The sequence below is a fragment of the Ornithorhynchus anatinus genome, chromosome 2 (genome assembly GCF_004115215.2).
Source record: "Ornithorhynchus anatinus isolate Pmale09 chromosome 2, mOrnAna1.pri.v4, whole genome shotgun sequence".
Taxonomy (NCBI): Eukaryota; Metazoa; Chordata; class Mammalia; order Monotremata; family Ornithorhynchidae; genus Ornithorhynchus; species Ornithorhynchus anatinus.
Window position 1 is genome coordinate 24,216,747 of NC_041729.1, and position 15,490 is coordinate 24,232,236.

At 48.3% G+C, this 15,490-nt stretch overlaps 1 protein-coding gene and 1 non-coding gene across 3 annotated transcripts in view; both read right to left on the minus strand.

The window, feature by feature from the left end:
- Window positions 1–2,489: 2,489 nt before the first annotated feature.
- Window positions 2,490–15,490, minus strand: part of SRL (sarcalumenin) — a 67,503-nt gene continuing 54,502 nt past the window's right edge. Inside the window, exons 5-7 of one of the 2 annotated variants that reach the window (XM_029058090.1) lie at window positions 12,111–12,227; window positions 10,993–11,226; window positions 2,490–6,781 (exon numbers count right to left, since the gene is read on the minus strand). In XM_029058090.1, the coding sequence (XP_028913923.1) occupies window positions 5,970–6,781; window positions 10,993–11,226; window positions 12,111–12,227 (1,163 nt within the window). In that variant the 3' untranslated portion in view covers window positions 2,490–5,969. Of the gene's footprint in view, window positions 6,782–10,989; window positions 11,227–12,110; window positions 12,228–15,490 lie in introns of both variants that reach the window. The other variant, XM_029058089.1, reaches the window with a different exon arrangement.
- Window positions 10,400–10,537, minus strand: LOC114809569. The gene has a single exon (XR_003757345.1). It is a non-coding gene; the product is annotated as a small nucleolar RNA SNORA7 (small nucleolar RNA).

The window sequence follows — 15,490 nt, forward strand, 5'->3', positions numbered from 1 at the left end:
TGCTTCTGTATGTACTTCAGCTTTTGCAGACCCCAAGGGCACATAGGTGACAAGGTGAGCTGTTCCCTCTCCTAAGGCTGCCTTTCTGGTGCCGGATGACAGTCCGTGGAGTCTTATGTCCAGGGGAAGTAGGATCCCCAAGCGCTTAGTACAATACTCTGCACACAGTAAGGGCTCAGTAAATATGATCAAATGAATTAAGTGAAAGAATCCCAGGAAAATGTCCGTGGGGTCGTTTCCCCTCAATCAAGTGATAGGGAAAGGAGTGACAGTCCAGGGAAGGTGTATGGTCCTCAGTGGAAAAGATTCCAAAGACCTTTAACCCTTCTCTCTATCCTTCCTCTACTTTCATTCCCCTCATGCTATCAACTGATTTTCCTGAGGCTTCCCCAAGCACCAAGTCAGTGCTCAAACAATCCATCAATAATAATAATAATAATAATGATGTTGGTATTTGTTAAGCGCTTACTATGTGCCGAGCACTGTTCTAAGCGCTGGGGTAGACACAGGGGAATCAGGTTGTCCCACGTGGGGCTCACAGTCTTAATCCCCATTTTACAGATGAGGTAACTGAGGCACCGAGAAGTTAAGTGACTTGCCCAAAGTCACACAGCTGACAAGTGGCTGAGCCAGGATTCGAACCCATGACCTCTGACTCCAAAGCCCGTGCTCTTTCCACTGAGTCACGCTGCTTCTCGACTGTATTTACTGAGTGCTTACCATGTGCAGAGCATTGTACTAAGCGCTAGGGAGAGTATATTATAACAGAGTTGGTAAACATATTCTCTGCCCACAAAATGGGATACCCAGGATTCTGTTTCTGCCTGTCTTGGCCAAGTTTAAGTACATTCCTGCCTGAAGAAGAGGGGCAAGCTAAAGGTCCAGCCTCTCTCCTTCGAGACTTGATGTACTCTGGAGGCGCCAATTTAAATCAGGTAAGTAGAAGCAGCCTGGCCTAGTGGTAAGAGCATGGACTTGGGAGTCAGAGGACCTGGGTTCCAATCCTAGCTCTGCCACTTGTGTGTGGCATGACCTTGGGCAAGTCACAACTTTTCAGTACCTCAACCCTCATCTGTAAAATGGGAATTAAATGCTCATTCTTCCGCCTACTTAGATTGTGAGCTTTTGTGGGACAAGGACTGTGTCCAACCTGATTGTCTTATATCTGCCCCAGTACTTAGAGCAGTGCTTGACATATATTAAGTGCTCTACAAATACTAGTATTATTAGTATTATCATCATCATCATTATTATCCCCTAAGAAGAAATTCATCACAGCCCCCCAGTGTCACAGGGTTGTTATTCGTCAAGTTGCTGATGATGGTGTTCAGTGAATCCATGAAGTGGACAAGGGAGGAACTCAGGAAATATTTGGTTGGATTCTCCTCCCTCCCAGGTTCACGGTGCTAAGCACTGTATAGAACATGAACGGGGACTGAAATCCTTTAACATGCATGCACACGTACACACACATACAGTTAGGCCTTGTGGTTGGATCATGTTGGACTTAACTTTTAATCTTAGACTCTGCTTTCCATTTCTCCATTGAATAATGTTTACTCTTTGGGAGGCTTTCTATGATGGCCACAGAGAATGACCATCCTTCCCCCCCAATCTGGACAGGCTTACTGCCTCTGCTGGAGTCTAAGGAGGATTTTAAATGAGTTGCAAAAGGTTCAGTGATTGTGGCAGACATAGATGGGCAGGCGTCTGGAGCTGGAAAACGAGAATGAGACTCGGCCCAAAGAGTGAAGCAGTGGCCCTTCTTCCTAGCTGTGAGAATCCTGGAAGCTTCCCAAAGCTTCTCCAAAGTGGGCCATAGCACAGGTCTCCCCTCTAACCTACGTCAGTCCAGCCCATAGTCCTACCAAAGTCAGGAAAACCCGAAGAGCTTCCTTCAGCAGCTTTTAACGTTTCATAGAAACACAGAAATGCTATTATTGAATTGTCATCATCAATCTTTTTTTGAGCACTTACTGTGTGCAGAGCACTGTAGTAATTGCTTGGGAGGATACAATTCAACAGAGTTGGTAGACACATTCCCTGCCCACAGTGAGCTTCCTAGAATCATAACTAAGCTCTCTCCAGCCTGGTATTTGGTCTACGCCCCTGCCCACTGGATGCCCTCCTCGATCTCCGTCTTAACCAATGGGATGAGTAAATGGCATATTCCTAACTCACCCTCTAAGCACCCATTAGGGACCCTTTATGGAACTGTGGAAATTTTCTTCCTACACCTCTGCATGTGGTGACACATTCCACCTGCTTCCCACTCACTGGGTGAAGAAAAATCTCTTCTCGTTTGTTTAGAATCTGCTGCCTTTCTACTTCAGTGGAGTGGATGTCCCATTGTCCTGGTGGCGTGGGAGTTGCTGACCAACTCCCTGTTTTCGGTGTCCACACCCTTCATCATTTTGTACACTTCAATCCCGGCCCATTCGGACTTTGCTCCCTTCCGGAGAGACAAATACAGCCTGACACTCCCTGGGGTGAGTTCAAAAATATCCAATTTTATTTGAGGGGGTGATGTGATACACAACAGAAGTTTTTAGGCAAATTTCTGACATCCGGTTGTGAAGTTGGAGATTTAGCACAGTGTAACTCCTGCCCCTGCCAGAACAAGATGCTGCTCCTGACAGAAGCACTACAGGCCCCCCATTGGGGGAGGAAGGGTTAAGCGAAGAGATGAGCATTGAGGCATTATTTCTAAATGACAGACTGTTGTTCCTCTCTTGCCTGTTCTGTTTGCTAAATGCTTGGCTTTTGTTGTTTTTTTATCACACCGTCCTTTTGCCTAAGGAAACTGCAGCCCTGAGGAGTAAGATATCTTGGATTAGATCAGGTAGCATTTCCTGGGCTCTCCACCCTGGTCCATTTATTCACGAGGCATCACGAGGCACGAGGTTGAGAAAAGCCTACCTTTGCCAGATGTGGGAGCCTATATCCCTGCAAGTTACGGATAATAGAGGCCTGTCCCTGCTGGGATCCTGGCCAGGGAGGAGAGAGATATGGGAAAGTCAAAAAAAAAAAAAAAAAAGCAGGCAAGGTACTGTTTATTTTCTCAAAGCCATAAGCATTCTTAAATCTATTTAACCTTCAAAGCTAGTAAAAGTGTACCGGCTTACAGCACTGTCTTACCCTATTGCTTGCCCCCAAGAGGGCTCATGGTCAAAGAAGCAAGTCCATATATCCTAAGCACGAGGGAGAGAGGCTTTTGACCAAATGGTCTTATAAAATCGGGAGTAACCCTGGAAAATCCCCCAGGTCGCCCCTGGACACCAACACCCCAAAGAGGGTTGCCATCAAGTTCAACGTAAGGGGGGAGGCTATTTTACAGACATGCAGAGTTAAGGGAGAGAAGGCACATAAACAGAGCAGGGATAACAAAAAGCAGTAGTAAAATGGAAAGAAAAAAAACCATGCCAAGAGGGAAAGTAAGGAAAAAGCACAAATAGGGAATGTGGCACTTGAAAGTATAAATATTGTATGAATTTATTAGCTTCACTCTACAAAAGTAAGCAACTGTGACATCAACAGCTTTGACAATGCCTGTACAGGTCTGACCGTTGTTATTAACTACTGCATTGAAAGAAAAAAAAGTCGATAAACTGAAGCTAAAGGGAGTGAGGGAGCTGGAAAGGCAAGCCAAAATCAAGTGAGGGAAGAGTTGTGGTGAAACACTGAAAAATGGGCAAAAAGCCCAAGGCAGATTTCAGTGTTCTAAGTCAGGTACCTGCTGACATTTCTCATCTGGCTCTCTTTGGATGCCAGCTCAATAGCTGGCCCCTCTCCACAGTGTTCTTCCAGCCAGATCTCTCTCCCTTCCTTCCTTCCTCCCTTTTTCTCTCCCAGCTTCCATTAGCTGATTCCTTCCGATCCCCTCCTGATGCTGTAATGCTGAGGAATTTACAGCCCATTCCCCAACGGGGCGGGAGAGGGAGTTCAGCCCCCCTCTCCCTCCCAAACAACTAAAACAGTGGCCTACTTTGGGACGTTGGCCTGGCCCCACCTCCTTTTAGAAATGGAATTCCCGGTGCCGCTCAGCCCCTTCGGCCCTGCTCTCCTGCCTCAATGTAATCAGCTCCAGAATCCCGATTTCTCCTCCCGATCTCAGTTTTTCTTTCCGGCAATATCCCCCACAACTCCCTACTCCCCCCACCCCACTCCCACCCCCTCAGGTCGTGCCTTCCCTCCCTCCACCTTCACTTTTTGCCTGGTCCAGGACTGCTTGGCTCCCCTCCCATTGCGGGTAGACGGACAGACTCTTGCTTTGTGGGAGAAGAGGTCCCGCTCTGTCTTCAGAGCCAAGAACTCCAGTCTAGGGCCCTCCCGAGACCAGCAATCCCAAGTCAGGGCCACATGGTCAATTATGTGGTTTTCCTGGATCTCCAAGTTCACTTCCCTAATGCCGTGAGGGTTCCCCTCTCACCTTAAGAGCCTGCTATGGTAAGTAAGGCACTTCTACCATGCAATAGTTTCCTCAATGAAAAGGTTTTTCTAGACATGTTCTATAATATATGTATCCCTCTTAATGCACACATGCACACACACATGTATATCCACATTTCTATCGCTAACGGCTTTAAGCCGACATAATACACTAATGCATTTAAGGACCTATAAGTTAAGCTTTAGTTGCCATTTACATGGAGAGGTTGGTTTTGATTCTGCTGCTTCTAAATCATAGAAAATCACTCACAATTTGGGGTGTAGGCGTATTGGAGCCGGAAGAAGACAAAGCAAGTAGAAGAGAAAAAAGACAACTTTTTCTTTCATCAGTTCACTCAGACCCCCGGTGGCCACCCACTTCTCCCAAATCTACAATTCAAATGACCTAAGAAACAATCACCAGTAAGGAAGGTGGGGCCCACCTCAGCATCCTTTAAATGGCAAGAAGCCTCAGTCATCTGACTCTTCAGAGAAAAAAAAAAAAGAAAAAAGCGAGCAACTGACAAGGACAAACCACAAATCAATTAACCCTCTGAGTTCTACCAAAGTTTTGCCCTGACTTGGCTTCAAAGAATTGTGGGGTGCCAATTCCCTGCTAACACTGAATGCCCTCTGTGCCCTTCAGGCTTATGAAGAAACCGGGGTTTCATGTGCTTCTCGTACTAGGGTTGCAGATACTTCTGGGGAAGGAAAAGTCCAGCACTGTTGATGAGCTTGCTCCGTGCTCTCTGCAGGTCTGGACTCCCACATTCCACCAGGATCAGGGGATATGTGGGGATGGGAACGGAACAGGTTCCTGGGGACTGGATAAAGCTAGTGTCCATCCCGCCCAACAGGTACACTGTTTTCCTGCCCCCCTCCCCTCTTTCCTCCCCACCCCCTCGCAGCACCCCCTGGGAAAGGCAGAGTGTTGAGACAGCCTCGCCCTGGGGTCTAGCAAGAAAAATTTGCATCTGCAACTCAACCTTAGTCCAGAAGCAGCAACTCATAAAGTCTGGGGGATTATAAGAAAGAAAATGACATTGTGATAGCAAAGGCCCGAGAATGGAATGGTTTCTGGACTATTTTTTTCTAGCCCTGATCCTCACTGTTCTCCTGGGATACTGGGGAAAAAAAACCGAATTCGCGCGCTCTCTTCTTTGACTCCAGTTTTTCACAGCATACTCCTCAAGTTCCATTCCATGTTCCCCAGACTCCATTCCAGTAAATAGTAGCTTGAGGCGTCGCTTACTAAGTCGTGGGTTTTGCTTGTAACTCAAACTCTGTCTCCTAATTGACCAAAATAAATAAATAAATAAAAACGAAGATTACGAGATCAGTGATTCACAGTTTCCATTCTCTTTCCTAGGCCTTTGCAACTTCCCCTGCCAATGGCCTCAAAGACCGGAAGTCCTGATTTTGCAGTAGTAGCTCTGCCTGTGGGGCACTCAAAGGGTTAACCAACCATGGCTTTTTGGACAGATAAGACGTAAGCTCAATCACCGGCCGGACACGTGAACGGGTTAAGTGTCCACCGCGGGTTAAGGTTTCTTGTAGCGGTTCTTTGGGGTCTCCCCGCACCCTGTTTTGTCGCAATTGAGAGCACCTGGATTCTTCCCGAGCCCGATGCTTCCCAGGAGACCGGGAAGCTCGTGGGTGATGGCCTTTTCGATCTTCTCCAGAAAGCATCCTCCCATGTAGGAACACTGCTGGGATAGCAGCTTGAAACTGGAGATGGAATTGATGCCAAAGAAGTCCTTATAGGCCTCACGGTTGGGGAGGTCGAACTTGCTGACGTTGGTCTTGGCCAGGATGGTCTTGAAGATGTAGAACTTGTCGGGATCTTCCACGATGTCCTTGAAGACCAAGTCGCCGTCGCTAAAGAAGGTCATTTTGTCCTTGTAGGTCTGCAGGTAGCGGTCCACCAGGAGGGCGTGGATGCGCACCCGGATGGCGTGCTGGCGGATGAAGGCGATCTTGTTTTCCATCCGGTTTTCGATCACCTGGTTCAGGTCTTCCAGGAGGGAGATCTCTTCCTTGAGGAACAGCTCCCGGTGGGTGTCGGGCTGGTAGTCCTGGGGCCAGAAGGAGCTGACATAGACCCGTGGCGGCTCGGTGACATTGATGAGGGGGGCCAGGCTCCAGAAGAGGGCACCGTATACTCTCATGAGCATCTGGGTGGCCAGGCTGTCCGCCTTGTTCAGGATGATCCGGATTTGAGACTCGCGGCCCTTCAGCTGGCGGAACAGGGTCTCCAGTTCCAGGCCCACATCGAGCTTGGTCGGGTCAAAGACGACAAAGATGAGGTCGGCTCGGTCGATGAACCACTGGCACACATCGTTGAAGGGGTAACCTGGCACAGATGAATGGAGAATGTCAAAAAGAGCTCTTGCCCACAGCACCTGCCTCCCTGTTCATGCAGGAAAGAAAAGGTGGGGGTCCTCGAGCTTCTAACTGGCTCCTTGGTAAAAATGCGGTCACCAAATGTTAGAGAGAGAGAGAGAGAGAGAGAAAATGGGAGGAGAGAAAGAAATGGGAGAGGAAGAGGGAAGAAAGAAGATAAAAGGAATGGGGATAGGCGGATAGAAGAAAAAATATGAAGAAAGGAGAAGAAAAGAAGGGAAAATAGAAGTGGAAAGGAGAAAGGAAGAGGAGGGGAGGAAAAGGGGAGAAAATAGAAATGAAAAGGAGAAAGGAAGAGGGGAGGAAAAGGGGGAAATGGAAATGAAAATGAAGGAGAAAGGAAGAGAAGAGAGAAGAGGGGTGAGGAGAAAGAAGGGGAGAGGAGAGAAAAATGAAAATAGGAAGGAGAAAAAAGAGGAAGAGAGGAGGGAGAAGAGGGAAAGTGTCAGTATGGAAGGGGGGTGGAAGAGAGGGAGCAGTGTGGCCTAGAGGAAAAGGCCTGGAAGTCAAAGGACCTGGCTTCTAATCCTAGCTCTGCCAATTGCCTGCTGTGTGACCTTGGGCAAGTTGTCACTTCTCTGTGCCTCAGTTTCTGCATCTGTAAAATGGGGATTAAATAATAGTTCTCCTTCCTACTCAGAATGTGAGCCCCCGGTGGGACAGGGACTGTGCCCAACCTAATTCTCCTGTCTCTACCCCAATGCATGGCACATAATAAGGGCTTAACAAATACTATATTATTATTATCAATATTAGGGAGAGAGAAGTGAGAGGAGAAGAGGGGAGGGGAGGAGGGAGAAGAGTGAGGGAGGGAGAAGAGGAGAGAAAAAGGAAAGGGGGGGAGGGAAGGAGAGGGATGATGAAAAGAGGAGAAAGGGAGAAGATGAGAGGAAGCACAGAAGAGTCAGAAAAGAGGAAAGAGAGAAGAGAGAAAAGGGAGATGGGAAGAGGGTGAAGGAAGAAAAATAATAATAATGACATTTATTAAGTATTTAATATGGGTCAAGCACTGTTCTAAGCAGTGGAGTTAGATGCAAGTCAATTAGGTGGGAAACAGGCTCTGTCCCACATGGGGTTCATTGTCTAAGTAGGAGGGAGAAGAGATATTTAATCACTATTTTACAGATAAGGAAACTGAGTCATGAGAAGTGAAGTGACTTAATAATAATAATAATAATGTTGGTATTTGTTAAGCGCTTACTATGTGCCAAGCACTGTTCTAAGTCTGGGGTAGACACAGGGGAATCAGGTTGTCCCACGTGGGGCTCACAGCCTCATCCCCATTTTACAGATGAGGTAAGTGAGGCACCGAGAAGTTAAGTGACTTGCCCAAAGTCACACAGCTGACAAGTGACCGACCTGGGATTCGAACCCATGACCTCTGACTCCAAAGCCCGTGCTCTTTCCACTGAGCCATGCTGCTTCTCTAAGCTCTGTGCCTTGGCCAAAGTCACAGAGCAAGCAATTAGCAGAAGTGTTACAAAACAGGTCCTCTAACTCCCAGGCCCAAAAAGGATTAGGGGAGGGAGTTATAGACTACCCACATGAATCCTTAAGCAGAGTTGCCATTTCCACATCCAGTTCCCAGGTTTAAGGTTCCCGGACCTGGCCCAGCCCTCACTGGGCTCACTCGCACCAATTGGGCTGGTTGGTGGCCCTGCCCACCCTGGGTGGCCTGGGGCCCAGTGTGGCTGGGCTCCCTGAGAGAGGCTCGCCTGCTCCCCTCCCTCTTGGGAGAAGAGCCAGACCCCCTATAAAAGCCCTCAGACCTCGGTGGGGAAATTGGGCTAGGGAGGAGGAAAAAAAAATTGATCCTTGTCTCTACAGAGAACAGGCCATCAGGAGGTGAATGCACATTACTGGAAGGAGAGTGAGTGTTAGATCTAAGGGAGGACCTGTGGACTTCAACTGTCAGGAGACGGTAGGCCGGTGAGGGAGAAGCCGCCTGTCTGGCAGACTCCAGCTGGGGCCCCCGCCTGGGCTCAGAACAACAAATCGGTGCCCCTCCCCACAAAAGGGCAAGATCTTCCCATGCACAGCCTAGTGGATAGAATACGGGCCTGGGAGTCAGAAGGTCGTGGGCTCTAATCCCACCTCTGCCACTCGTTTGCTGTGTGACCTTGGGCAAGACACTTCACTTCTCGGTGCCTCAGTTACCTCATCTGTAAAATGGGGATTGAGACTGTGAGCCCCATGTGGGACAGGGACTGTGTCCAACCTGATTTGCATGTATTCACCCCAGCGCTTAGTACCTGGTACATAGTAAGTGCTTAACAAATATAATTATTATCATTATTATTAGGGAACATCAGCAACTGAGTCTTAGAAGGCTGCCCTGGGCTAGATGCCACAGCCCTAAGCCCTTCAGCTCTGGGGTTTGGGACACTGCAGTGTGGCAGGAGGGCATCAGACAGTTCTGTTGCCATTTTTAGGGCCCCCAGAGCATCCTTGGAGAGCAGACTGCAACTAGTACTACCCAAAAACGGGCAGGATTTGCAACAGAAAATGTCCTCCCCCGCAACCCCAATCTGACAAGTACAGGAATGTGGGACCCAGTGAACCTTTGAACTGGGTTAGCTTGCTATGGGTGCGGGATTCTGGCTGTGTGCACTCTGACCTCCAGCAGCACATCTCCATTCATTTGGGTTTCAGGGCCAAGGGGGCCCAAACAAAGGCAGGGAGCCATGCCATGAACCACTCAAGAGACTCAATCCAAAACTCCCAAGGAAGTGCTTGCGGAGAAAGACTGGAGGCCTGCTTTAGAGACCTACCTCCTCCCCAGGTGGCCCTGGCTTCCCTGGACTGGCCTCCGGTAGGGGTGGAAGGTGAGAAGTGGCCACCTGACAGCAACCTGCCTTTTTTTTTTTTTTACCCCACAGACAAACATACTGCTCCTAGCTGGAGTTTACCTATGTTCTTCTGAAAGGAACAGAGTGCTAAACATTACTGTAAACAACACCACCATCCTCCCAATCTCACAAGCCCATGACCTTGGCATTATCCTCAACTCATCTCTCTCATTCAACCTACATATTCAATCTGTCACCCTATCCTGCTGGCTCTATCTTCAGAACATTGCTAAAATCCATCCTTTCCTCTCCATTGAAACTGCTACTTCATTGATCCAAACACTAATCCCGCCCGCCTTGATCACTACATCAGCTTCCTTGCTGACCTCCCTGCCTCCTGTTTCTCCCCAATCCAGTCCATACTTCACTCTGCTGCCCAGATCATTTTTCTAAAAAAAAAATCCAGGGAATGTCTCCCCACTCCTCAAGGACCTCCAGAGGTTGACCATCCACTGCCACATCAAAAGAAACTCCTTACTAATTGCTTTAAAGCCCTCAATCACCTTGGCCCTCTTATCTTATGCTGTCATCTCCGCACCATGTACACATATCTCCCAAAAAACACCCCACCTCCATCTGCAGTCGTTCTGGTAGTGTATTCATAGAGTTTTCTTGGTAAAAAATATGGAAGTCATTAATCATTGCCTCCCTTGTAATAAACCTGAATCTCTGCCCTCGACTGTCTCCTTGCCACTGCTGTCCAGCCCAGGGGATTTCCGACTTGTAGCAGATTGCCTTCCACTCACTAGCCACTGGCCAAGCTAGGAATGGAATGGGCAGGCCTCTGCTTGACTCTTCCTCATGGAGTCGAAACTGGTAGAGTACTGGAAACTCTCCAGGTAGGACCCTGAGAGGGTACCTCTTATCTGACCTTCCTGATTTTCTACCCAACCCAACGTGCTTCTTCATACCTAACTCCAAACCTAATCACTGTACCTCGATCTCGTCTCTCTCCCTGCAAACCCCTCACCCAGGTCCTACCTCTGGCCTGGGACTCCCTCCCCCTTCATATCTGACAGACCACCCTTTCAAAGCCTTATTCAAAATCTTCTCCAAGAAGCCTGCCCTAACCCTGCCTTTCCCTCTCATTTTTGTATCACTCTTGCACTTTGATTTGTGCCCTATGAGCATTTGATATAGCCCCCCCAGCACTTCCATACACATCTGCAATTTATTTTAACGTCTCCCTCTAGACTGTAAGCTCCTTGTGAGCAGGGAACATGTTTACCAACTCTGTTGTACTCTTCAAAGCGCTTAGTAGGGTGCTCCGTACACAGTAAGGGCTCGATCAATATGACTAATTGACTGCTACCTCTTTCCTGTTGCTTGCGGTTTTCAATGATGCCTGGGGTGTCCACAAAGGTGACCCGCTCCAGGAGCTTGTGAGGAACCTCGATTCCAATCAGCTTCTCCAGAAAATTCTGGCCAAACTTCTCAAGCGGGGAGAAGGAGCGGGTGCTGTCTGCCGCCATAACAATGCCCTCAATGGTTTTCAGCTTGGGCCCGTGCATGATGACAGTGAATTCGGAAGTGGTCGGTTCCGCACCTGTACCAGGAGAGAAGCCAAGTTCAGTGTGAGCTGAAGAGCCCTGGGTGGGCGTAGTTACCAGCTCTGGGTCCTCAGTAAAATCTCTTGGCCCCTGGGGATCTGACTAAGGCAGCCTCCCTCCTCCCCCACCCCACAGATCAGAAATGAGGCTCCCCCACACACAAGCACACCACAGATGCACAGAAGCCACCTGCATCCCTCTGAGAGTGGTAGCCCAGTGTGATTCTTGATCAAGGACAGTTTGCGAGGAACAGGAAGACCAATTCCTCCGTCATGTTTAATGAGCCAATTTTCCTACTGTTATTTTCAACTTTGAATTTTAAACTCAGTTTTCTTGGTGATGGGATACACTCAGAGTGCTATGGGTCAGACTTTGATTTTCACAAATTGCCGTGATCCTAGTGCTGTGCTTAGCCCATTGAGAGCATTTAATAAATGCTAGTCTTCATAGGACTACTGCCTCCCTGTGGACCTCTACCATCACTATAACAAATTACTTCATGTAGCTCCCCAAATGGAGTTGGGTGGTGTGGTTGTCTCTGTCCTGTGGTGGGGCCTGGTATTTGGGACCCCACACACGGTCCCAGTGGGTGGTCTTCGGGGCGTGTCCAAGACCACAGCCCTAAAGCTACAGGAAACGCTGTGGGAGTTTGGCCCCGAAACCCGCATACCTGTCTTGGCTGACCTAGTGACTTCATGATTTGTAGATCTGCAGAAGGGCAGGCCCAGAAAATATGAGATTATGGGCACTTTCCTCGCAGAGAAGTTCACAGGCTGATTGAAAATCAAAATGATTCTGGTCTGGCAGCCCTTTGTCGACCTTTGCTCCGACAACAGCCTTAAAGATCCTTCCCCTTGCGACCCCCCACCAACCACAGTACCTGTGTAGAGTTGATAGCGAGTGTCTTCCAGCCCCAGGAGATAGTTTATCATGGTAGATTTGCCAACGCTCCACGGTCCCAGGAAAAGGACCATTGGCTTGGAGGTGATCTCCCCATCTGTGGAGAGTGGATCGCAGAAAAGGAAATGAAAAGGTAACTTTCTTGACTGAAGGAGTCGTGCACTTCTATAGAGCATTTTCCTGAAATAAATATTACAATCAAACAAGATACAATTCAAACCCAAAACCAAATACTCCAAGCTCCTGAAAAGTTTCCAGGGCCATTGAACAGAAAAGGGTCTCAGGGTGGCTTTCAAGCTCCTCATCAGAGGATGTGCTAGAGAAGCAGTGTGGCCTAGTGGAGAGAGCGTGGGCCTGGGAAGCAGAAAACCTGGGTTCTGATTCCAGCTTTGCCACTTGTCTCCTCTGTGATCTTGGACAAGTCACTTCACTTCTCTGTGCCTCCATTTCCTCATCTGTAAAATGGAGATTAAATCCTCCTCCCTCTAACGGACCCTGAGCCTCATGTGGGACAGGGACTGTGTCCAACCGGATGATCTTGTGTCTATCCCAACACATAGAATAGCGCTTGACATATAGTAAATGCTTAACAAGTACCATTATTATTATTTTTCCATTACATGATAAGGTGGTAACCTCCACCTCACACATCTGGCCTTATTCACACTCTGCCCCTCCAAAACTAATCTCCGTGTACCTCATTTTTGATTCTCCTGCAGCTTGGGCTGTTCTACTGGCCTGGAACACTCCCCATCATCAAAGCCCTCCTCATCCAAGGAAGTCTTCCACAGTTAATTCATCACACTCCAGCCATGTTAACCCAATAACCCATCCTTAGCACTAATATAGTTAATTCCTGTCCTATTCTTGTACCTATCCATATTTATACCCATATGTATCCTGATGCTATTTGTATCACTTCCTCTCTAGCCTTGCTCTTCCTGCTCTCACTATTTGTAAATCATCTATGCTCATCCTTAGTAAACTTACTGTGGGCAGGTAACTCTGTTATATTATACTCTTCAAAGTGCTTAGTACAGTGCTCTGTACACAGAGAGCACTCAATAAATACAACAGATTGTATTTGTCTCCTCCCCTATTAGCTTCTTGAGAGTAAGGAACATGGGTCTTGCTTCTGTTGTAACCTCCCTAGTGCATAGTATAGTGCTTTACATTCCGTAGTTGCTAAATAAGTTCTGTTGATTGATAAACTGCCGACTAACCAAGGGGCAGGATGCTGAAGAGGCCCAAGAGCCTGGCTGTCAGGAAACTTTGTGACAGCTTCAAGGAGAAGAAAGAACAGAGGGGAGAGAGCATAGAGGCGGAGACAGGGTAAAGGACCATGAGGCCGGACTCCTGTCAGCCAAAAGCTACCCCTGTGAGGCATGGGGTGGGGTGGCACAGAGAATCCTGCTTCCTTAGGGCAGGGCCTCTGTTGATAGACAATAATAGGCAAACCCCCAAGGGCCCACTCCCCAGTGCCCATCTCATCCAGAGCCCAATCCAGAAAGGGCAGTGCCTTCCGGGAAAGACCACTGGAACAGGGAAAAGAAAAATGAATGCCACAGGATGCTCTGCAGAGCTGGGGGCGGGGTGGTAAAGAGAAGAGGAAATAATTGGACAGGTCTAGAAAGAGAACACAGGCACAATAGTAGGCATCGAAGACTATATCTTCCAGCTAGATGCCCATGTTCATGCCCAGGAGGATGCCCTGCCCCCATCACTCAGTGCCCACACCTAGGACCAGCCATCCTGCAGGGGCCACCGGGCAGGTTCCGACTCAACCAAAGCTGGTGAAGGGTTGGTCAGTCAGTCAGTTGTATTTATTGAGTGCTTGGCTGTCCAGTGAGGTATGAGAAGCAACATGGCCTAGTGGATGAAGCACTGTTTGCTGTGTGACCCTGGGTAAATCTCTTAACTTCTCTGGGCCTCAGTTCCCTCCGCTGTAAAATGGGGGTTAAGACTGTGAGCCCTATGTGGGACAGGGACTGTGTCAAACCCAATTATCATATATCGACCCCAGCACTTAGAACAGTACCTGGCACATAGAAAGCACTTAACGAATACCATTTATTATTAAAGTCAGAACATGCCCTGGCTTTGCCCAAGAAACTGTGCCCTCCTGTCAAGAGGAAAGGGGCAGGCAACCATCCCCAGGAAGAGGATGGGCCACGAGCCCAGTTTTGCCACTCCTGGGATGGAGAGATTGGCAACTCAGAAGGCCCACAGATGTTCCCTAGAAAAAGCCACTTGTAGAAAAGATAAGACGATGATCACTCTTTTAGTGAGTTGTATTTATTGAGCGCTTACTATATGCAGAGCACTCTACTAAGCACTTGGGAGAGTATAATATAACAAACATGAAACTATACCACTGAAACTCTTCTCATCTTAATCCCTCAGGTTTGTCCATTTCCAAAGGGACAAAAAGTATTTGGGCTTTTTCCTTATGTTTCTGCTGGATCTCAAAAGGCTTAGAAGGATGGAGAGGGTGTGGTAGGTTGCCAGCATTAGAAAGCGAGGGGAGGGATGAGCCTGCTGACTTTTGACCAGAGCCCAGCACAGTGCCATACACAAGTGGCTGTTTTAACAGTGAGTGGAGAGGTACAAATAGGTGGGGGGTGGGGAGGGGGGTGGAATGGCGGTGAAGCCATGGAACCTCAAATCCCTGGCTGCGGACCACAGTAGCATCGGAATTGGGGAACGTAGGAAACCTGCTGCAGGCCATCCACCATGGTGCTCATCCACATGCAGATGGCTGAAGGGCCAAAACAATCTTAATCCCCTTTTTACAGATGAGGTAACTGAGGCCTAGAGGTGTGAAGTGACTTGCCTAAGGTCACACAGCAGACAAGTGGTGGACTATGGATTAGAACCCAAGTCCTTCTGACTCCCAGCCCTGTGCTCTATGCACTAAACCCCACTGCTTCTCTAGGTCACACTGCTTCTACACCTTTCCAGGCTGGGCCAACCTACTTTGACCTGGCAAAAAGTGAGAACATAAAGATGGCTCCCATATTGTCATTAAGCAAAATAACATGTAAAGCAGCAATTGCCTGAATGCCTCTCTCTCCCACTGGCACTGCCCCTATCAGGAGGGGAGGGGAGATTCCCTCCTCTCACATCTGTCTGTCTTTTACTCTAAATGGGCCCACCAGCCTCACTAGAAGCAGTGTGGTCTAAGAACCCAGGCCTAAAGTCAAAGGATCTGGGTTCTAATTCCAGCTCTGTCACTTGCCTGCTGTGTTATCTTGGGCAGATCACTTGCTTTCTCTGTGTCTCAGTTGCTTTTACCAGTAAAATAGGAATTAAATGCCTACATGCCTTCATTCTTAGTCTATGAGTCCAGGTGGGGCAGGG